This window comes from Tachyglossus aculeatus, chromosome 22 (genome assembly GCF_015852505.1).
Source record: "Tachyglossus aculeatus isolate mTacAcu1 chromosome 22, mTacAcu1.pri, whole genome shotgun sequence".
In the NCBI taxonomy this organism is placed as follows: Eukaryota; Metazoa; Chordata; class Mammalia; order Monotremata; family Tachyglossidae; genus Tachyglossus; species Tachyglossus aculeatus.
Genome location: NC_052087.1, coordinates 19,122,952 through 19,147,257, shown reverse-complemented (window position 1 = coordinate 19,147,257; position 24,306 = coordinate 19,122,952). Strand labels below are relative to the sequence as shown.

The following is a 24,306-nucleotide window of genomic DNA, read 5'->3' as shown; positions in this document are numbered from 1 at the left end:
ACCTATGTCCTCTGACTCCAGAGCCCGTGCTCTTTCCACTGAGCCACGCTGCTTCTCATAATAAAAAAAAAACCCAGCCAAAAACTTGGATTGCCTGAGGTTTGCTGAGTTGTGAAAATACACCAAGAGTATTTTCAGAACTGCTTTTCAATGTATACATAGGCAAAGCATCCTGGAATCTGGAATTCAAACAAACACCATGTAATCCCATCCACATAATGTTCATTCATTCATTCATTCAATCGTATTTATTGAGCGCTTACTGTGTGCAGACCACTGTACTAAGCGCTTGGGAAGTACACGTTGGCAACATATAGAGACGGTCCCTACCCAACAGTGGGCTCACAGTCTAGAAGGGGGAGACAGAGAACAAAACAAAACATATTAACAAAATAAAATAAATAGAATATGTACAAGTAAAATAGAGTAATAAATATGTATAAACATATATACATATATACAGGTGCTGTGGGGAGGGGAAGGAGGTAAGGCGGGGGGATGGAGAGGGGGAGGGAGGGGGGAGAGGAAGGAGGGGGCTCAGTCTGGGAAGGCCTCCTGGAGGAGGTGAGCTCTCAGTAGGGCCTTGAAGGGAGGAAGAGAGCTAGCTTGGCGGATGTGGGGAGGGAGGGCTCTTGAATGCATATGTAGCCTTGATTCTTTGACTAAGATGTTTGTCACTAGGGATGGATTAATGCAGGGGGTCGAAGGATTAAAGACCAAGGCCCTTGGGTTTACAGGGGCCTCAGCCAACCCCAAAATTGTATCCCACGTTGACCTTATGACATAGCTGCTACTTGGTGCACTATGAAGATGGTATCTTTCTCAAAATGGCCTCCATAAGACAACCTATTGGCCTCTTAAAGGGACTCTGCCCTTTAATTTGTAGGGAATGGGGCAGAACCAGAGGGGAGCCTGTATGTTCCCAAGAGTGTCTTTAAAATTCTCACTGCTTCAGTCACCTCCTCCTCCTCAGGTAGCCCACTCGTGGTGGGGCTAATCACCCCTTCCCACCCCTGCTCAGCTTTTCATGTCCAGGAGCAATATTATTGATTCCTTGGTGGGGAGAGGTCATTGGACTGACTATTAATAGGGAAAATACCGGTTTGATATTTAAGCAGTGAAGAGATAATACTTGCATTCATTTTATGTGTGTGTGTGTGTGTGTGTGTGTGTGTGTGTGTGTGTGTGTGTGTGTTTACTTTGGTGACACTCTTCCCTTTCAAGGTGTCACTGACTTGCAGGAAGAGGAAGACTCTCCACCCCATAGCCACCTTTGATTTTGGAAGAGCAAGTCATGGGCGAAGTGAGAGAAGGGGAGGAGAAGCTTATAAGGAAAAGTCATTCAGTCATGGTGAGGGTCCTTCTGATTCCTGCTCCTTTGTTCTCTTCCCCTGAACTTATCCTGCTTCTCCAGACCTGGCTGCCGAGACCACCCACAGTTCCACTGCATCTCTGTAGCCACTCGTGCAGATGGTCCAGTAATAACATCACTGGGGTCCCCACTAGTCAATCCAGCTCAGAGCCCCAACTTCATTTAATGCAGCCCTTGTTGAAAGGCCCTTGATTGAGCTGTTTACTTAAATGATTACCATTGTCATGTAAAATACATCCCATGACTGAAACTTAGGACCACTTATGAAATCACAACTGTATGATATCCTTCACCAAAATAAATTATTGTTTTAAAATGTTTAGTTGTGATGAAAATGTTTTTATGCATAAAACACTCACGCTGTTTTCTTCTGCAGTGTTTGGAGAAGAAAATACACTGGGACTGTATTGCGGTGTTTCTTGTTAGTTCCTTGAGTTTTTCCCCCTCTCACCAAATGGGAAAGTTAATTAATTTCCAAATCAATTTAATAGGCACATTTCTATATTCATTTCTATTAGAAATTGGTGCAGATGTCAGTAGGTCTGTATTAGAAATAGTTTAATGCCAAAATAAGTGCATTCTCCTCCTTTATTTTACTTAGTTGGACCTATTAGTGTACTAGTCTAGACTGTAAGCTTGTTGTGAGCAGGAAATGTGTCTACCAAGTGCTTACTACAGTAAACACTCAATAAACAACATTGATTGTTATTAATAGTAAGTTTTTAAATTAGTATAAAGGGACTGCTTTGTGAAGGGATTTAGAGCTGGCTTTTCACTTGTAGTTTAATTTGAGTGAAATAAAAAAAGTTAAGCATATTTGATATGGGGAATATGTTGAGTTTTAGATGGTGGGCAGACATTCAGATGGAGATGTCCTGAAGGCAGGAGGAGATAAGAGCCTGGAGGGAGGGAGAGAGAGCAGGGGCAGAGATGTAGTCATGTAGTCCAGGCATGTGTCATATCCTTTAATACAAATATAACATTCAAGACAATTCATGAGCCACTGAGTTGACTATTGGAACTATATTATGCACTGAAGTAATTTCTTAGGCAGATTGGAGTATTTGAGTTGAGAGAAAAGTAAAGTTAAAAATAAAATCAATTATGTGCCTTTTATAATTGAGTTCATCCATGAATTCCCGAGAACTAAGGAAAAAATGTCATAATGTTAGTGACATCTGTCGGTTAAAATACGTAACTGAAAATCAGTGGTAAAGCTGTCAGTTCAAAGAAATTGCTGCTGATGGTTTGACTGTATGCATGAGGATTATAGTAATATTGAGTGTCCACTGGGAGCAAAGTCTTAGGAAGAATAACTAGAGAAGCAGTGTGGCATAGTGGATAGGGCATGGGCCTGGGAGCCAGAAGGTCATGGGTTCTAATCCTGGCTCCGCCATTTGTCTGCTGTGTGACCTTGAGCAAGTCACTTTGCTTCTCCGGGCCTCAGTTACCTCATCTGGAAAATGGGGATTGAGACTGTGAGCCCCACGTGAAACAGCGACTGTGTCCAACCTGATTGTATACACCTCAGTGTTTAGTACAGTGCCTGGCACATAGTTAAGTGCTTAACAAATACCATAAATATTATTAATTATTATTAATAAAACAAGCAAGTGATGCAGCGTGGCTCAGTGGAAAGAGCATGGTCTTTGGAGTCAGAGTTCATGGGTTCAAATCCCGCTCCACCAATTGTCAGCTGTGTGACTTTGGGCAAGTCACTTAACTTCTCTGTGCCTCAGTTACCTCATCTGTAAAATGGGGATTAAGACTGTGAGCCTGCCATGGGACAACCTGATCACCTTGTTACCTCCCCAGCGCTTAGAACAGTGCTTTGCACATAGTAAGTGCTTAATAAATGCCATCATTCTTATTATTATTATGCATTCCCTGCCAACATGGAGCTTGCACGCTAATGGGAAACAGTCCTAAATATATTTTCAATCAATCAATAGTGTTTATTGAGTGTTTACCATGTGCAAAGCACTGCAGTAAGTGCTTGGGAGAGTACAAAACAGTAGAGTTGGTAGGCACAATTTCTGCCTACGAAGAGTACTCAATATTTACGATTGATTGAAGGAGCTTGCAGTTTACAGTGCTAGATAGACATTAAAGTAAATTACAGATTGGGGAAAAAGGGTATAAGGAGATATCCATTGTTGGGTAGGGACCGTTTCTATATGTTGCCAACTTGTACTTCCCAAGCACTTAGTACAGTGCTATGCATCCCAAGCACTTAGTACAGTGCTCTGCACACAGTAAGTGCTCAAATATGATTGAATAAATGAATATATCTTCATATACATTATATACATTATGTATTTATGTTATACTGTGTATAATATATATGTATGTATAGTATATACATGTATATGTATAATGTGTATATATATATATGCTGTGAGTGGAGTTCAAGTGCTTAATGCAGATCCAGGTGCATAACGCAAAGCAGAAGACAGAGCAGCAGAGTACTCAAAATGAACAATTGAATAAACATATATACTTAAGTGCTGGGAATGAGTATAAGGAGATACAAGCTCTAGAGATGGCTGATGTGTTTAGATGACTTGGAATGTTGGGAATGAGTGACATGGATGATTCCTGCCTTCAAAGTTGTAATACAAAAATACATGTGCTCTTAAGGCAGGAGGTTCTCAAACACTGCATCATTTATGTTCAATACCATTTTTAAGCAGACCCTTTAGTGTTCTGCATTTTGAGTTGGCTAAAAAAAAGGAGCTCCCCCACCCCTTAACATTATATTCTGCTCTTGCTCATTCTGAGAACATAGTTATTGACTTTTGGATTTTATTGTAAGGCGTAACCTATGGAAAGAACTCTACCCTTGCCTGGGGTCATATAGTTCAAGGTTAACACTGAATCCCTGAAGAAGTCTTAATAGCTAGTTTTTCTTCCTGAGGGTTGTTTGTTTTTCCTATTTAAACATTGTAAGTGGTGATTGAAGTGGAATTGGTCTAATGGGGAAAAACATCAAATTTCTTTTCGGAAGAGCTGAAATGTATCCCTTACCTTTTAGAGGAGAAATCTCTGTATGTGAATAAACCCACACATTTCTTTATTTCTCCAGTTGATATATTCCACTTCCCTTTTTTTCTCTCTGTTGAGGCACTGTCTAGAATGCATTTTGAACTATTACTTGATGGTAATGTTAATGATGTTTACAATGCACCAAATACTGTACTAGGAGCTAAGGTTGATATAAAATGAGCAGATCAGGCCCAATTCCTATACCATATAGGGCTCACAGTTGAAGGTAGAGGGAGAAAAAGTATTTAATCCCCATTTTACAGATGAGTAAACTGAGGCACAGGGAAGTTGTGACTTTCCCAAGAATACGGAGCAGGCAAATGATCGACTTGGGATTAGAACCCAGATTTGCTGACTCCCAGGACTGTGCTCTTTCATTAGGCCACTCTGCTTCTCTTAAGATTGCTTCTTTTTAAAAATGACTTCCCTGAAGTGAGATTTTCTAAAACAGGTTCACTATCCATTACTGTTTAGGAAGAGTCATCTGTTATTCAGAAAATTAAGACCATTTAGGCAGGAGTTTTGGTTTTCTACTTTGTAAGGTAGTTGGGAGGGCAAAAACAAGAAAAGTATTGTGAAAGCACTTTAAGAATGAAATGCATTATACAAAAACTGAAGTACTAAATATAAATAAAAGAAAATTTAAAATGCAGTAGTGCATTATGGCTAGAAGAGCTGAGATTTGAGCTTTAGGTGTATATGGCAGCATAGAATTTCAATAGTGTCAGTACAGCTTCAGTAACTGCCACAGTGGTTTGGCCTTCCTAGTGTTCTCCATTCTGTGGAGGTGGCTTGCTGCTGCCAATGCTTCCACCGCTGTTTCTGGCATTCCTGCAGAGATGGGATAAGGCATGTTGGCATAGGTACCCCGGATAATGTTGTGAAAAGGTGTTACCAGCAAGACAGCTTGGCTAGCCAGTTGGTAGGGAGGGTCAGCGTGTGGTCTGCCACTGCTTCAGCAGAGTGAGGAGAAATCTTCAGAGGCAGGTTAACCTGTTTTTTCAAATACCTTTTGCTTTCATTTATCTTTTGGTGTTTCTTTTATTTCATTAAAGTTACTTTCTTGGTCATCTTCTCCTTGGGCTGTTGGCACTAGCCCAAGACATGGGTCTAAGTTTTGTCATCATTTTTCATAGCTTATTTTCAAATGGATAAAAAAGTTAGTAATTTTACCACTCTGAACTTATAATTTATTTTGATGAAGTGTGTTAAACTTGATTCTTAATGTGAAGTCATAGCAGAACAACCTAATGAAATTGCACAGAGAAAAGATATGGTATGAGCGCTTAGTACAGTGCTCTGCACACAGTAAGCGCTCAATAAATACGATTGAATGAATACGGTAAATATACTCAGCTTGTCACACTTTTTGTGTTTCTGGCCCCTTTGAGCCATACAATCTTATAAACTTGAATTTTATCTTCTTGGAAATATATTTAATAGGAAAATTTTAAAATAAATGGCTCAGGCACAACATCCTGACACAACTACTTGGTCATCACTTATGATGGGTACATTTTATTGTTCAAAGAACTTAGTTAACTTAACATTAACTGGGTAGTGGATAGGTTTTGTTGAAAAATTGATATAGTTTTGCCAGATGTTCAAAAACCCAGGGTGAGAAATAAAGCTTAATGGATGGATCATTTTACAGTTGAAAAACCATTCCATAACAATAAGAGCATAAAAATATTTGTTACTGCATTGTCATGTGTGCATAAAATAGGCTTAGAATGAAATAGTCATTAACAAGGATTCACTGCAAATTTAAGATACTTATTCAGTTTTGTTATGAAACAGCAGGAAATCCCATTCTTTCCAAAGCTATTTTGGGGCACTAGTTTTTAATATACTTTGGTGAATTTTTTCCCTACAAACTTTATTCTTAACTACTGCATTTTGAATGATTTTTTGAGGTTTATGTTTGGATAAATTTCAAGCCGGAAGGTGTTTCTACTTTTTCGAGTTAGTTATGTTGACTTACTGCACTTCAGAGAGTTGTTATCCTGCAGTTTAGTGAAGCAGAAAGACAAGGAAATGCTCCCTATGGAGATTGTTCGTGCTCAGTACTCTTGGAATTAACAGTTGTTCATTGACTGATTTTTCAACTAATGAAAAGCAGTATGTTATTTAACGAAAGACGGATTCTGTGTGTATTATTTCAGAAGCTCAGACTTGGGAACCAGGTTGATCTGTGTTAAGAATAAGGAGTCAATCCTGAAGTTGGCTTTCCATTTGTTTTGTTTTAAATTAATAACCCAGATAATTTTACTTGGCCTCAAACAGATTGATTTAAAAAAAAGTTCTGAATCCCTCTCTTCCTTCCAGAAATTATTTGCTAGAATGAGCCCTGACCTTTTTCGTTTTCCATGACAGAGTTGCAATCAATCAATCAATACTATTTTTTAATGGCATTTGTTAAGTGTTCATTATTAAACACTGTTCTGTCTACTGGGATAGATTCAAGTTAATCAAGTAGGACAAAGGGTCTGTCTCCTAAAGGGCTCACAGCCTAAATAGGAGGGAGAACAGGTATTGAATCCCCATTTTACAGTCAAGGAAACTGATGCCCAAAGAAGTTAAATGACCAGGATTGAATGCCTACTATGTACAGAGCACAGTACTAACTACATGGGTGAATACAGTAGAAGTTACTATCCCTGCCCACAAGGAGTTTACAATCCAGTGGGAGAGATTGACACTAAAATCATTTACAAAAAGGTGTGCTCAAATAGAACATATAAATTGATATGGTCAAAAGTGGTATGAGAGGTTATGAATGAGGAATGCCTGAAATAGTGCAAACAAGACAAGATAATAGTTGGGAAGATATGACCTTAGGAGAAAAAAATAATTGGGGAATACCTTTCGGGAGGAAAAGTGATCTCAGAAAAGTTTTGAAGATAGGGAGAGCTGTAGTCTGACGAATATGCAATGGAAGGCTGTGAACTGTGGAAGAGCAAGGCACAATGAGAAAAGCTTGGGAGGAATGGAGGGTGTGAGCTGAGGGATAATAGGGAAAGAGTGGAATGTTGAGAGAGAGAGAGAGAGAGAGAGAGAGGGTCCTTTTAAAGTCAGTGGTCAGAGATCAGGGTTTAATGTTGAGAGCCTTTAGAGGTTCATGTTTGATAGAAGATCTGAGCAGAAAAGTAAATATTGTCTGAATAGGGACAAGGCTGGAGGCATGAAGACCAGTGAGGAGGTTGACATGCTGGTATATAATGTTACCTAGACTAGCTCTTTGGTGAGCGGAAGGCGTAGATCTGGGAAATTTTTATATAGGAAAAGTCACAGAGGATTTAGCAACAAACTAAATTTAAATTTAAGAGTTAGGAGTCAAGGATAATGACAAGGTTGCAGACTTAATAACAAACTAAAGTTGAGAGCTAGTAATCAAGGATAATGACAAGGTGTCAGAATCTGGAAACAGATAGTGGTATGTCATCTGAGGTGGAAAAGTTAGGTGGAGGACGGAACAGGATTTGGGAGGGAAGATGAGTAATTCTGCTTTCGATATATTGAACTAGAGGGGTTGGTGGTCATCCATGTGAAGATGTCTTGCAAGCAAGAAGAAATGCAAGACTGTAGATGGGAAGAGAGATTGCCTCTACCGAAGTAGATGTGGGAGATCTCCTGAGGGCTCACTGAGGTTCCCTTTCTCCTCTGTTAGCTCTGGCCCGTAATAGCTTTCACCAAAGTGTTGAACTTCAGCCCAGTCCCTACCCAATGTTCTTCACTTCCCTACTTCCCCATGAAGCTTCTCTGTTGCATCCAGAACTGAAATAACTGGAGGTGTAAAGTCAATGTTATAGGAGTTCACTTTCCTCATAAATGAAAAAAAAATGGTTATCAATGGACCTGCTCAAAGCCTGGCTTTCTCTTCACCTGTAGGGAGACTGGGAAATCAGGGGCACCTGAACACAGATATAGCAGAACACCAAAGAGCCATGATTTGTGGGGAGAAGGAGGCTCAATCTTTCAAAGTTAAAGCAGGCTCTCATCTTCACAGTTGCTTTAAAGTAATAATTCCAGTATCAATCTCAGTAAGAGTCTTGTTTGCTAGAGTTATTTTCCTCTGGTACTCCTCTGGAACTCTGCTCTGCCCCTGAAAAAAGGAGGCATTTTTGATATTGAAGATGACTCTCAGAAAGTAGCCACAGACTGAGCGACAGCAGGTCCCAGTGACCATGTAGTACCCCTCTTGAACATGCATTCTGTCTGTTTCCTTTCCATAAGTCAATGGTAGCTATCGAGTACTTAGTGATTGCAAAGCATTATACTAAATGCTTGGGGGAGGGTTCAACATAAGCAAAACACAGATTCTCTCCCTCAGGGATCTTATAAGCTAATGCTAATGTGCTCTGTTAGCAGTGATCGCCAGATTTTCTTTTCCCTGTAGAGAATTACAGGAGCCTCTGTGACTTTTGGCCAGAGAAACACACTGGGAAAACACCCAGTAGGAGGAAGAATGGACAGAACACTTGATCACATCTCCTCCAGGAAGCCTTCCTTGTCTAATCTCTCATCACCCTACCCTATTTCTCTCCCTACTGAAGCAACTATGCCCTTGGAACCTCACTCCCTAAGCTCCTAAGTACACAGCCTTCCCTGATCCCCACAGCAGTTATTATTATTTTTTAATTATTATCATAATGGTGTCAGATGATATTATTTGGGGGATTTCCTCATTCCCTGCACGTGAATGAGCTATGGCTATTCTGTGTTTGGTATTTATACTGGTTTACTTTCTGGGCATTATTATTTTAATGTCTGCCTACCCTTCTAGACTGTAAGCTCCTTGTGGGCAGGGATTGTATCTACCAAGTTTATTGTATTATACTTCCCCAATCTCTCGGTACAGCAGTCTGCACAGAGTAAGCACTTTGTAAACACTATTGATGGATGATCAGCATCCGAATCAGGTTTGAACCCTAATAGCTCTGATTTATCTTGTTTCTTTTTCTTCCTCATGCTTTGTTCTCAGCCAGTGGCATACCAGCTAACGGGAATCAACGATGCCTCGCAGTCCGACTTCAAGTGAAGATGATATGGCCCAAAGCTTTTCTGATTATTCAGTGGAATCAGAATCAGATAGCTCCAAAGAAGAAACCATCTATGACACAATCCGGGCCACTGCTGGGAAACCAAACACGAAAACAGAAGAAAATCAGAATAACACACTGGTTATACGAATAATCATTCATGATCTACAGCAGACGGTAAGGGTGGTTATATTAGGACATCCCCTCTCCTCCCAAATTGGGTTTTGGGTATCTACTTTTCCACTTTGAATTTGTTCCTATAAATGTAGGAAGTGCTTAGTCTAAGTGCTTAGTACAGTGCTCTGCACACAGTAAGTGCTCAATAAATACGATTGAGTGAAATGTGACTTTTACCTAGTGACTTTCATATAGGATGCAAAAACAAATCATTTAATCAACTCCGAGCTAAAGGGACATCTACTTGCTTTAGGTTACGATCCTGAAGATAGTTTGAGAAAGAAAACCATGTTTCCTCTTTTAGGGGATCCCAGGACACATTGGCTGCAAAGTACACTTCCCCCAAAACAACAATGTATAAAATCAGTCAATCAATGAATGATATTTACTGAATGTTTTCTGTGTCCAGGGTACCTTACTACATGCCAGATTTTGAAATTATAAAGGTCTCTATGTAACTGAGGCACTACAACCTCTGGATACTTGCGTTTTTGTGTGGCCATTGCCCCCTGATTGAATAGTGGTAGAAATCTCATCATGTAGTTCTCCTGGACTCATTATCAATCATTCAGTGGTGTTTTTTGAGCACTTACTATGTGCAGAACACTGGATTAAGCTCTTGGGAAGTTACAATATAATTGAGTTGGTAGGCATAATCTTTGTCCACAACAGTCTTACAGTCTACAAAGGGAGACCGTCATTGAAATAAATTACAGATAAGGGAAGCGCCAGAGTCTAAGGATGTGTACATAAGTGCTCTGAGAATGGGGCAATATCAGTTGCTTAAGGGGTAAAGACCCAAGGGCACAGTCAGTCCAGAAGGGAGGGCAAATGGTGGCAGGGAGAATGAGGGATTTGTCTGGGAAAGCCTCTTCGAGGAGGCATGATATTAGTAGGGTTTTGAAGATGGGCGGAGTAGTGTGGTCTGATGTTATATCTGCCCTCCCAAACTCACTACCTGCCTCCTGTTACTTCTGTTTGTGTGGAGAGATGACTAATGAATTATTTATTTGATTCTACAAGCAACGCTATTCATTTCATGCATTGAAAAAATAGGCCTTTCTTTGCACTAAGTACAGTATTAATCATAATAATAGTAATGACACTAATTGTATTTAACTGCACTGGGGTAGATAAATGACAGTCAGGTTGGACATGATCCCTGTCCCACGTGGGGTTCGCGGGTTGAGTGGGAGGGATTAAAGGTTTTAAATTGCTATTTTACAGATGAAAAAACTGAGGCACAGAGAGGTTAGGTGACTTACTCAAGGTCACACAGCAGTCAGATGGTAGAACCATGATGAAAACCCAGGTTCTCTGATTCCCGGGCCTGGGCTCTTTCCACCAGGCCAAGCTGCTTCCCTAATGTTAGTATTACTAGTATTATTCATTATTATGCCAAAAGGAATAAGTAATTCTCCTTTCCAGCATTCCCCATCTCTAACTCCTACTGTCAGAGTTCAGTGCCACAGGCAGCCTTACTCTTTACTTCTCCACTTGGAATGTTTTGGAATGCAATAATGGCCTGTTTTGGCTTTCTGTAGCCTAAGGCACAATGACTTCTAACAACAGAATTTTGGAAGACTGTACATTTCATTGCTTTGCCTCCATTACCTTCTGGCACAAGTCAAGGTCATTAGGGATAACTTGATGCCCCCCCCCCAAATCCCACCTTTTTTCAGAACAGTTCATATTGTGAGAATTGCAGAGTTTGGCCAGAGTCACCTATTGTTGGACCCAAGTAAGAGCAGCAACAGCTACGGTAGATATAGTCACTGTTTTATACTAGCCCCTCACCCTGTCTTAGAGGTGAGGCCCCTTTTGCTTAACTACCTCTTGGTGCAAGCCCAGAATAGTTTCTCCCTGGGAACTCTCTAATCCCTCTCAGCAAGAGCAGCCTCTGAGCCTCTCTACCCTTGCCCTCAGGGCTTTTTTATGGTATTTGTTAAGCACTTAATAACAGTAATAATAATGATTGTATTTATAAAGCGCTTTACTATGTGCAAAGCACTGTTCTAAGCGCTGGGGAGATTACGAGGTGATCAGGTTGTCCCACCAGGGGCTTACAGTCTTAATCCCCATTTTACAGATGAGGGAACTGAGGCCCAGAGAAGTGAAGTGACTTGCCCACACAGCTGACAATTGGCAGAGGCAGGATTTGAACCCATGACCTCTGACTCCAAAGCCCAGGCTCTTTCCACTGAGCCACGCTGCTTCTCTACAGCCAATCAGATGCAACCAATCAGATGCAAGCCGATCAGATTTGCACACAATCCCTGTCCCACGCGGGGCTCACACTTTCAACTGCTGTTTTACAGATGAGGTAACTGAGGCACAGAGAAGTTAAGTGACTTGCCCACGGTCACACAGCAGGTAAGTGGCAGAGAGTATTAGAACCCAAGTCCTTCTGACACTCAGGCCCATGTTCTATCCACTAGGCATACTGCTTCTCAGGTTTAGGCTGGTCTGGCCTACGTAGAGGTCGCTGGAAGAGACGGGGGTTGAGTGTGCCTGGAGGTGTGACCAAAACAAAATACCCTGGCTTGTGTACATACTGGTAGAAATCTGCCAAGATAAAGTCCCATAAATGATCCATCCATAGCTTTGAAATGGTTTCGGAATATTTCCTGTAAATAAGCCGTATGGTCTCATGGGAAGAGCCGGGGACTGGATGTCAGAGGACCTATTCTAGTCCTGGCTCTGCTACCTGCCTGTTGTGTAACCTTGGGCAAGTCACTTCACTCTGTCTGCCTCAGTTTCTTCATCTGTAAAATAGAGATTCATTACCCGTAATCCCTCCCACTTAAACTGTGAATCCCTTGTGGGACAGGTACTGTGTCCAACCTGATAATCTTATATGCACCTTAGTGCTTGACACATAATAAATGTTTAACAATATCACTGTTATTATTATTATTATTCACTGCTGTTCTAGGCTTGCAGAGATGTCATGATTTTGATCAGGGTAGGTTACGTGTTTGGGGTGGTAGACAGAGGGTTATGGCTCATAGTGAATATATTATCTGCAGTCCTTAACTAAGGCTTTTAATGCAATTTATATGTTTTGGTTAGGTTAGGCCAAATTAGATTGTTTGGCCTCAAGCAAGCTGAAATAAGGAAATCTTTATTGGATAGACCCTCAAAAGCAGGTGTTATCCTAAAAAGATAGCTCTCATGCTTTTCTTTCACAAGTCCAAAAAGATCTTAATTCTGTCTTCAGTCATGTACTGATAGCACAAGTCCAAATTTAAGGACATTTTATAGCCTAAAAAAATTCCAAGGAAATAAAATTTAGGAAGTAAATTTCCAGAAAAGGCTCATAACAAAATCACCCAATTCTTTTCAGTAGTTCTCCAGTCTCCAGTTTTTAACAAAGCTTTTAGGATTAAACAGGCCTTTGTAAAATTTTGTTATGGCTGGGAAGTGATTGATAATGGTAGAGAGATTACAAATGTAAGGAGAGTTCTTGATGATGTCATTACAACTTAATTATAAGGGCAGCATCACTTCAAATCTTCAGAGACCATATTACAATGCAGCAATAACAACAGATTAGGATTTCAGGGGAAGTGGATGCTTTCTCTTCCATGGAGGAATATAATGGCATTGGATGGTAATGAAGAGCACAGTAGGACGTGAGCTCATTGGTGGGAGAAACCTCATTGGTGGGAGAATCGGAACAGTTTGAGTGCACTGGACTAAGGGCTTCTCTGTGGCAGCACAGCATTTTAAAGCCAAGACCATTGTGATGTAAAATTTATGGAAATTATATTAAAGTGGCATTGGGATATGAAAGAGTAGTGTAACAGCCGGTCTGGATAGTTGACAGGGAAAGTTGAGCAATTATTTAATATGAACAATCAATCTGTATATCCATGAATAAAGGGATCGCTTTTTCTTAAAGTAGTCTCTTATGGCGTAGTGGATAGAGCACCGGCCTGGGAGTCAGATCATGGGTTCTAATCCCGGCCCCACCACTTCTCTGCTGTGTGGCCTTAAGCAAGCTACTTCACTTCTCTGTGCCTCAGTGACCTCAGGTGTAAAATGGGGATGAAGACTGTGAGTCCTTTGTGGGACAGGGACTTTGTCCACCTTGATTTGCCTGTATCCACCCCAGCACTTAGTACAGTGCCTGGCACATAGTAAGCACTTAACAAATACCATCATCATTATTATAACCTCAGTAGAGAGGCTACTAAGAGTGATGCTTGGTTGCCCAAGGCCAAATGCAAGAGTTTGTAGCAGAACTTGTCCTATTTACTCTTTTTACATCTTTGGTTTTATATATGCAGTTCGACCAGTACTGTGTTAGTGATAGTTTTTTACAACACAACGTGGCGATTCCTCAATTAGTAATATTTTTGGAGTATTGTTTTTATGTGCAGAGCACTATACTAGGTGCTTGAGAGAGTACAAAATAATTTGTAGTTATGCCTGCCTTCAAGTAGCATTCAGTCTAGGTGGGGTGACAGATGCTAATGTAAATTACAGATAAGAGGAAGAAAGAATGGGAGCTATGTCCTGAGTTGGTGTTCAAATAATATGGTAGGTAAGGTACGTACGTAGGTGCTACTGGATGTAGAGAATACTTAATTCATTCATTCATTCTTAATTCATTCTTAATTCATTCTTTTAGACTGTGAGCCCACTGCTGGGTAGGGACTGTCTCTATATGTTGCCAACTTGTACTTCCCAAGTGCTTAGTACAGTGCTCTGCACACAGTAAGTGCTCAATAAATACGATTGATGATGATGATTCATTCATTCATTCAATCGTACTGAGTGCTTACTGTGTGCAGAGCACTGTACTAAGTGCTTGGGAAGTACAAGTTGGCAACATATAGAGATGGTCCCTACCCAACAGTGGGCTCACAGTCTAGAAGGGGGAGACAGAGAACAAAACAAAACATATTAACAAAATAAAATAAATAGAATAAATATGTGCAAATAAAATAAATAGAGTAATAAATACATACAAACATACAGGTGCTGTGGGGAGGGGAAGGAGGTAAGGCGGGGGGGATGGAGAGGAGGAGGAGGGGGAGAGGAAGGAGGGGGCTCAGTCTGGGAAGGCCTCCTGGAGGAGGTGAGCTCTCAGTAGGGCCTTGAAGAGAGGAAGAGAGCTACCTTGGTGGATGTGTGGAGGGAGGGCATTCCAGGCCAGGGGGATGACATGGGCCCGGGGTTGACGGCTGGACAGGAGAGAACGAGGCACGGTGAGGAGATTAGCAGTGGCAGAGGAGCGGAGGGTGCAGGCTGGGCTGTAGAAGGAGAGAAGGGAGGTGAGGTAGGAGGGGGCGAGGTGATGGAGAGTTTTTAACCCAAGGGTGAGGAGGGGAAGTGCTCAAGTGGCGATTAGGAGGGGTATAAGATGGAGGAGTTGTGATCTCAAAATGGGCTCAGCTAGTCTCTGGCAGAGAGGTAATGTAAGAAATACTTTTGAGTTAGTGTCACAGTGTCTTTTCAACTATGTCAGAGGAATTTACGGAGAAGCAGCGTGGCTTAGTGAAAAGTGCATGGGTTTGGGATTCAGAGGTAGTGGATTCTAATTCCAGCTCCGCCACTTTTCAGCTGTGTGACTTTGGGCAAGTCACTTAACTTCTCTGTGTCTCAGTAACCTCGTTTGTAAAATGGGGATTAAGTCTGTGAGCCCTACTTGGGACAACCTAATTACCTTGTATTTAGCCCAGGACTTAGAACAGTGCTTTGCACGTAGTAAGTGCTTAACAAATACCATCATTATTCTAGCACTTAGAAAAATGCTTGGCATATAGCAAGTGCTTAACAACTGCCACCCTCATTATTATTATTATTATTATTATTATTATTATTATTATTATTATTATGTTAAGGCTTAATAAAACCATATTGAAAAGACATAAGGTATCCCATTCCCAGGGACTATGTGTTATATTCTCAAAAAATTCTGCTAGAAACCCCCAATTCTTAATTCATATGAGAGGCATGAAATAGCAAGTGAGCTAGAACTTTGCAGCTTGGCTTGTGAAGTTGATTGCAGTGCTGCTTGCACGGTGTGATTAAATCCTCTAGTGTTGATTTTCCTTGACCTGCATTTAACAGAGATGTTTGAGGACAGTCACTCATTTATCCTAGTATTTTAGCTTAAAGATTAAGGAAGTTTTTGAGTAAAATTACATAAACAAAGGAGTTTGAAATTGTATCAAATGGTTTTTTTTCATCTGATTATCTCATGAATTCTGGCAAAAAATAACTGTTAAAATGTGGGTTTCTGGAGGCTCTAAGTTAAAAGTTGTTTTCACCTTGACCTTATTGCTCATCAGTAAGCAGCATGAAAAGTAGTGTTGCCTAATGGATAGAGCAGAGAAGCAGTGTTCCCTAGTGGATAGAGCACAGGCTTGGCAGTCAGAAGGACCTGGATTCTAATCCTGACTCTGCAGCCTTTCTGCTATGTATCCTTGGGGAAGTCACTTCACTTCTCTGTGCCCCAATTACCTCAACTGTAAAATGGGGTTTGACTGTGAGCCCCATGTGGAACTTGGACTGGGTCCAACCTGGTTATCTTGCATCTTCCCCAACTCTTAGGACAGTACCTGGCACATAGTAAACACTAAACAAATACCATTAAAAAATCAATTTCACCACAAGGAAGGCTATGGTATATTCCTTATGGGAAATTTTTGAGAATAGACTAGATCATTATCTTGTACAGTTTGCTTTTGGTTATTCTAGTGCTCCAGGTCTGTCATTCGGGTCTGGGTTTTAAGGTATCTGTCAGGCTTATGTTCCCCCTAATTTTGAGGATGTAGACCATAGGTGGGGCAGTATTGCATGCAAATTTGTAGACATGTTACCATCTCTGCCTCGCCCCCTCCTACCTTACCTCCCTTCTCTCCTATTACAGCCCAGCCCGCACCCTCTGATGCTAACCTCCTCATTGTACCTCATTCTTGCCTGTCCCGCCGTCGACCCCTGGCCCTTGTCCTTCCCCTGGCTTGGAATGCCCTCCCTCCACACATCCACCAAGCTAGCTCTCTTCCTCCCTTCAAAGACCTACTGAGACCTCACCTCCACCAGGAGGCCTTCCCAGACTAAGCCCCCTTTTTCCTCTCCTCCTCCCCACCCCCCCGCCCCACCTCCTTCTCTTCCCCACAGCACTTGTATATATTTGTACAGATTTATTACTCTATTTATTTTACTTGTACATATTTACTATTTTATTTATTTTGTTAATGATGTGCACATAACTTTAATTCTGTTTCTTCTGACGATTTTGACACCTGTCGCATGTTTTGTTTTGTTGTCTGTCTCCCTCTTCTAGACTGTGAGACCGTTGTTGGGTAGGGACCATCTCTATATGTTGCCACCTTGTACTTCCCAAGTGCTTAGTACAGTGCTCTGCACACAGTAAGCTCTCAATAAATACGATTGAATTGAATGAATGAATGAATGAAATCACTGGTAGTTGTAGAGGTTGTTTAAAAAACCTGAGAACTTTTTTTTTTTCTTCATTAGCAAGAGGAAATTTGTGTTGCAAGGCTGGCTTCCATGTCAAATGTGGGTGGGGAAATGACTAAAAAACATAGGGGAGAAAATAACTAAAATGGCACAAAGACCATTTTATGCATTTCAAAACTGTAAATGAAAAGGACATTTTATTGATGATGGAAGATTTTTGTGAACTTTTCACACACTAAAAATGCTTTTAAGAACTAATATTCTCTGAAAAAGTACTCCAAAGCCTCAAATATGGTGCCGCTAAAGAAAAATGTCAGCAACTACTAGGTACCACTGAGATTAAAATAAATAAAATGTCTCCCTTATATGTTATTTAAATGAGCACTTTTTTTGGTTTTCTTATGTTTTGGTGTTTTTATCATTTCACTTAGTGATATGTATTGACTACATACTGTGTTCAGAGCAATAGGGTAAGTGTTTGGAAGAGTATGTTGGTGCTGCAAGACACGATCCCTGCCCAAGGAGCTTACAGTTTTTCCTTGTATGACAATCACTTTCCTCATCACTTTCCCTCTTATTCTTAGTTTGTGAGTCTTTGTGAGGGCCAGGGACCTTAAAAGATTTCTTTTCTACTGTACTCTTCCCCAGAAATGAATTCAGTGGTTTGAATATAGAAGTTGCTCAGTAATGTCAGTCCACCCTAGATGTGGAAGTACAGGGACTCTGCTGTCCCCAACGATCTCAATTCTTGTTCTCCTATGGCTTTATTGTTCCTGCACATCCCCCACCAGCTCTAAATCACTGCCATGGTGCTCTTCCTCTACTCTTTCTCACAGGTGTCTGCATGGAGTTGGCAGAGATCCAGACTGACCAGCCATTACAAATGAACTGTCTTGATATCACAGCTCTTTCTTCCACTCGCAACTCTATTTGTCCTTCGTTGCCTCCAATGCCTATATCACCCACCAACTTTTCCAAACCTTCAACTCCTTCCTAAAGCCTTCAGTCCTCTCACTGTCTTCCTCCCTAATCTCCAATGACCTCACTATTTACTGTGATTGAAACCATTGTAAAATTTCAAGCACTTAGTACAGTGCTGTGCACTCAGTGAGTGCTCAATAAATATCATTGATTGATCAGGTGTGAGTGCCTCCAAGTTCCCTTTCACCTCTCACCACTCCTCTGGTCTCTCAGCTCTCTACTGTTTTCCAAGAAATCTCTCACTCTCTCCTCTTTATTTATATTAATGTTTATCTCCCCCATAGACTGTAAGCTTGTTGTGGGCAGGGAATATGTCCATTTATTGTAATATTGTACTCTCCCAAGCACTTAATATAGTGCTCTGCACACAGTGAGCACTCAATAAATACAACTGACTAACTGCTTTCTAATTGCCTCACCAGCTGTCTCTCAGCCCATACTCCCCTTTTTACCTCCTGAAATCACTCCTACTCTTCTCCCAACCACATTGCTACCTAAAACCTCTCACTCTTTTACCCTCTTTGCCCTCTGCTTTCATACCTGCTCTGTTTTTCCCCACTCTGAAAATGCTTCCTTTCAGTCCCACAGCCCACTTCGGTTATCACCCCGCCTCTCCCTGCCCTCATTCCTATCCAAACTCCTGGAATGGGGTGTATGTCTCCACTGCCTTCATTTCCTCTCCAAAAACTCTCTTCTTGACCAAATATATTCAGAATTTCACCTTATTTACTCCACCAAGACTGCAGTTTCTAAGGTCATCAATGACCTCCCTATGGCCAAATACAAGAAGCTAAACACTGTCCTGATCCGTCTTGACCTCTCAAGCTGCTTTGGGCACTGCAGATCAATCCCCCATCATTTCTCATGCCTAGCACAATGTTCAAATTCCTTTACCTTGGAGGCTTTAGGTATGCATCTCCTGGGAGGCAGAGAGAAGGTCCATGACCTCTATGAACTTTTTTTTAAGTACCTGAGGGACAGGGACCCTATCTCTTTCCATTGGTGTATTGTCTCCCAGGACTTAGAACAGTGCTTTGAATACAGTAAGTGCTTTATAAATCTACTACTACCACTTTGAAGCTCTAAGATTCTGTTGTAGTTCGAGTTTCTAGACCGCAGGGAACTTGTCTTCCAAATCTGTTATATTGTACTCTCTCAAATGCTTAGTACAGTGTTGTGCACACAGTAGGCACTTGATTAACAAATTGATTGGAGGTAGGAAGCATATTTCTCTAATTTTGCAGCATTTAAAAACATTTCCTCTTTAGGCCATTTTCTATCTGTGAGGTACCTCCTTTCTTCCATCCACTAAATCACATGTATTTAATTAGAATATTGTTTAAAAATGTAGGAAAACTATTAATCCAGTTAAGTTTCTTTTTCTTCTCTAAGTGCAAATACTTCAAGCAGTTAGGCACTACTTGACACAGGGAATACTCAGTAAGAAGGATCTGAAATCCTCTGGGCGGCTTTAGCTGTTTGAGTGTTCTGTCAGATGCAACAGTATTAGAAAATTCAAAACATATTTAACAAGACCCTCTAAAGCTTAGAGCAGATTTTTTTCAGCTGCAGTAGCAACTGTGTACTCTGCTTTATCGTTCAGTTGAAATTGGCACTCATGGGAAATCTAGTCTTTCACTGTTGCCTCTGTGCTTCAGTTTGTATATAAATGTGGTTTAACCCTCCTTGACTGCACCCTCTGTATTACCTCCCTTCTCCCTCCCCACACCCCCAGTCCAGTCTTTGCACCTTCTTTTCATAACACCCGGTGGATGTTTGGTTTATTTGCCAAAAGGAGCCATTGGAAAGTTGTAGAAGTTACTACCAAAGTCAGAAAAAGAAAGATTCTCTCATACTAGATGATGTGATGGCCTCAAAGGAGTGAAATTGTCTTGGCTTCCATGCCTTTCTCTGCTAGGCAGAAAATGTTCTCCAACATGCAGATTCCTATGTAACACCTGGGTGCTGAAACCCAGCTAGATGTAAAGTAAGCTAAAGAAGTAAACAGAAGCAGAGATATGGCCTTGGCATGGCTCTGAAGTCACTTTCAGAGTTGACTGCCTGCACTAATGTCCCAAGGAAGAAGGATGATGGTCATTAGAAGTTGCCAGAGTTTCCAAGATGATAGATTTTGAAATTCTATCTCATAGTTACATAATTATTTTCCTACATTTTTGTTTTAATGAACAAAAACTTGCATACAGTATTCCGAGATCTGCAATATCACTGATAGTATATTTGCCTTGCAAAACGTAAGCTTCCGGAAACGGATTAGATTGCAACCAGTGCATGGTATTTCTTAATGTGGTGTTTCTAATTACAACAAACGTGAACTTTTAGAACTAGACCTAGCAAATCTAATAATGTTTCAAGGAACAATGTTGGTAGCACAGACTATATAGCCCATGCTTTCAAAATAAACCCCCAAACCTCTTTGATTTAGAAGCTATTTTAAAAGGCCCTTGGTTAAAAGCCATTCCTCTACAACTTTTACTATATTGTGTCAGTCTTAAGGGAAGGATGGTACTGTCGCCAAAACATGTGTCTTAGTTTTACAGCTATTAATGCTTTCTTAAGGCATGGTTTAAGAAAGTTGTGCAGTGCTAATACAGAGCTGTGCATTTATTTTTTAAAATTCTACCTGAAGTATTTCCTGGAAGAAACTGTACCAGGATGGGCTGATGCTATTTAGACTGATTTAATGAGCATAACTATAGCATTGATTCCCTTTAGGACCCCCACTTACTGTTAAAGACTTATGACCTTGAACAAAATCAGGCTGTTTATGGTGCCATTTGTCTGGAACAAGGGTTAATGTTTATTACTTTAATGCATGCTTTAAAATAGATCTCTTTAGTATGCAGTTTTGAGGCTAGAAAATATGTTTTTAGTTCAGACATCGTATTGTCATAGGTATTAAAGTACACTTCATTGCAGCAGTTTCTCCCACCCCTGTTCATTGTCTTCTAACAACCCACCTGTTATTGAAATTCACCTTTCTTTGCCTCAAGAACAGTGTCTTCTCTTCTGTGACCTCCATCCTTGCGGCTTTAAAGGTCATTTGGCAATAGTTGCTGCTTGCAGCCTCCTAATGTTTCAATTAATGTCAAGCAGGTTGCCAGCTATACTTGACCTCAAGTTGATTTGAGGTCAAATCAAGAGATTTCAAATCAAGAGATTTGTAGTCGTCATTTAGGATTAAGATTAAGGTTATTCAGATTCTGTTTTTTAAGCATTTTATTATAAAAACAACAGTTTATCATATCAGACCATTATGCTTTTCTTCTTTGTTCGTGAATATTATGAGGTAATCATTCCTCTTTGAATTACGTCTGCTATTATCTTCCTGCATTAAATCATCAATACTAGGAGCTGAAAAGTGCATTCTTTTAACTTGTTGTTCTAAAATATATTTCATTTTGTTCAGAGAGGAAGCTGGACTAGTATTTTTTTTAATGGTATTTGTTAAGCACTTTCTGTGTGCCAGGCACTGAGCTAACTGCTGGGGTAGATACAAGATAATCAGGTTGTATTCTGTCCCTGTCTCGCGTGGGGCTCATGATCTAAATTCGAGTTGAGGATTTAATCCCTGTTTTACAGATGAAATAACTGAGGCACAGAAAAGTTATGTGATTTGCCAAGGTCACACAGCAGACAGGTGGTGGAGCCAGGATTGGAACCCAGGTCCTCTGACTCCCCAGCCCATGGTCTTATCACAAAGCCACAGTGCTCACTGGCTGAACTGACTGACTGAGCTGGCAGTCAGGAGACCTGGGTTCTAATTCCAGCTCTGCCACTTGCTTACTGTGTGATCTTGGGCAAGTCACTTAGCTTTTCTGTCCTCAGTAAAATGGCAATTATAGACCTATTTTCCCTCTCCCTTAGACTGTGATCCCCCTGTGAGTAAGGGACTGTATATAGTCTGTTTATAACTATCCCAGCACTTAGTACAGTGCTTGGTTCACAAGTAAGCACTTAGCACAGTTGTTATTAAGAGCAAACTAGAATCCCAGGTCAATTCAGTAATTGACTTCAGGGTATGATTTTTAGAGACTAACTTCTGGATGTGTTCTTTTTAAAGTCATGTCTTTGACTGCACCATTCCTGTAACATAATTAGAGTGAATGGATAGGGAGTCTCCTATCAAGGCCAGATCAGCTTCAGTCCCAGCACAAAGACATCAGGACTGTGAACATGGTCTGAGGAATTTATTTTACTGCTAGCAGTTTGCAAAGTGCTGTCTTCCTGACACCTATGACCTGCAGGCACTGCACACAGTAAGCCCTCAATACTATTGATTGATTAGGGTGTCAAATACAATGAGTGAGAAGGCAGGAGGGATACAGCACCAAAAGAAGTGCACTAAAGTGTTTTACATACAGAATACATTCATGACCTCAGCACAGTGGCTAAAGTGTGCCTTAGTGCCATATCTAGCAGTCTCTGCTATCTGCACCATTGGCGTTTATCAGTTATGTTTTAAGGGTTCCTGAAAAATATGCATTCTTTATTAATAGAACACTGTATCACGATAATATTCCATTAGGAAAAGCTGCCATTTGTGCAGAATACCATTTTAAGGAAATTTAAGTCATGTTGTAGAAGAAAATATTCATTACACAGCTGAAGTTACAGCACTTATGTGCTGGCTTGGCTTCTGTGGCTGTCCTGTGGTGGTCGGTGGTTGTAGTTTGTTCTCTAATTGTGAGTTTCATTACTTAATCTTTATGTCTGGGCTCTTAGAGGCTCATAAAGCTTGGGGTAAGGGATCGTTCCTTAGTTGAACTTGTTTTTCTATGAGTGAGAGCCACCCTTAGTCTGTTGGATATTTACTATATTATTATTCTTAATAAATATAAAAATAATAATGGTACTTGTTCAGTCCTTATTGTCAACCGCTGTTCTACGTGCTGGGGTAGTTAAAAGTTAATCACATTGGGCACAGTTCCTGTCCCACATGGGGCAAGTTAAGTGACTTGCCCAAGGTCACACAGCAGACATGTGGCAGAGTCAGGATCAGAACCCAGGTCCTTCTGACTCCCAGGCCCGTGCTCTGTCCACTAAGCCATGCTGCTCCTCAAAGCTCTGGGTCAATCAACCAATCATTCAGTTGTATTTATTGAGCACTTACTGTGTACAGAGCACTGTATTAAGTGCATTAGAGAGTACAGTATAACAGAGTTCATAGACACATTCCCTGCCCACAACAGTCTTAAAGTCTAGAGGGCCATGGAACCAAGTTCTCTTTCTCCCACCATCAGTATCTAAATTAAGGTTTCCCTCCCCCTTAAGATATTTCTCAAAGGCTTCTATTTTCAGAAGCTGCATGTTACTACATTTTGGACAATTCTCAATCTGGACAGACTTCCCTGAACACTTAACATTTGGTCCCAGTTTTCCCATATTCAGAAAACTCCCATAGAGTTCAGTAGTTGATATATAAGGCTCCCAGGACTAGGAACCACCTTTGCCAGTTCATAGAATAATTCATAATGAGTCAGCTTTCAGTAATTTAACTTTCAGTTCTTTTTGACTGTTGGCCTTTTGTTCTTTACCTACCAGATTTTCCTTCCCTTCATTTTGATCTGCTTAAAAGGAAATTCTCATTAGTTTGGGATTTTGTTAAAGTGGAAATTAATTATGTATGCCAAACTATTTTCTTTGGTCCTTGATTTCTAGCAAAAACAAGAAATCCTTGAGCTATTTATTCCTTAAAGCGTTACTGATTTTGATGAAAAACAACCATTCAAGGTGTGTAGAATTGTTCTAATGAAATATTATCTGGTTATTGAGGTTGTAGTAGGTCTGTATGTTATATGTCAATGTAGAGATCAATCATATATACCGAACCACTGGGAAGCAGCATGGCTTAGTGGAAAGAGCATAGATCTCAGAGTCTCAAGACCTGGGTTCTAATTCAGGATCCACCACTTGCCTGCTGTGTGACCTTGGGCAAGTCACCATAACTTCTCTGTGTATGTTTCCTCAACTATAAAATGGTTCTCCTTCCCACTTAGACTGTGAACCCTGTGTGGGATAGGATGACTGTGTCCAACCTGATTAGCGTGTATCCATCCCAGAGCTTAGAATAATTTGACATATAGTAAGCAATTAACAAATACCATTAAGACAAAACTAATTACAGGCTCTGTTTCTACATGTATTTGAGCCTTCCACATTTTTGTTACTACCAGTTCTGTTTTTGTTCTTATTCTGGTTTCCACTATCTGCAAAAAAAAAAAAAATTGTGCC

At 40.6% G+C, this 24,306-nt stretch overlaps 1 protein-coding gene across 2 annotated transcripts in view; it reads left to right on the top strand.

The window, feature by feature from the left end:
- The window catches only part of SHANK2 (SH3 and multiple ankyrin repeat domains 2), a 734,882-nt gene that overhangs the window by 91,593 nt on the left and 618,983 nt on the right, over positions 1–24,306 (top strand). Inside the window, exons 5-6 of one of the 2 annotated variants that reach the window (XM_038764460.1) lie at positions 1,225–1,351; positions 9,402–9,636. In XM_038764460.1, coding sequence (XP_038620388.1) covers positions 9,433–9,636 — 204 coding nt within the window. In that variant the 5' untranslated portion in view covers positions 1,225–1,351; positions 9,402–9,432. The remainder of the gene's footprint in view (positions 1–1,224; positions 1,352–9,401; positions 9,637–24,306) is intronic. The other variant, XM_038764461.1, reaches the window with a different exon arrangement.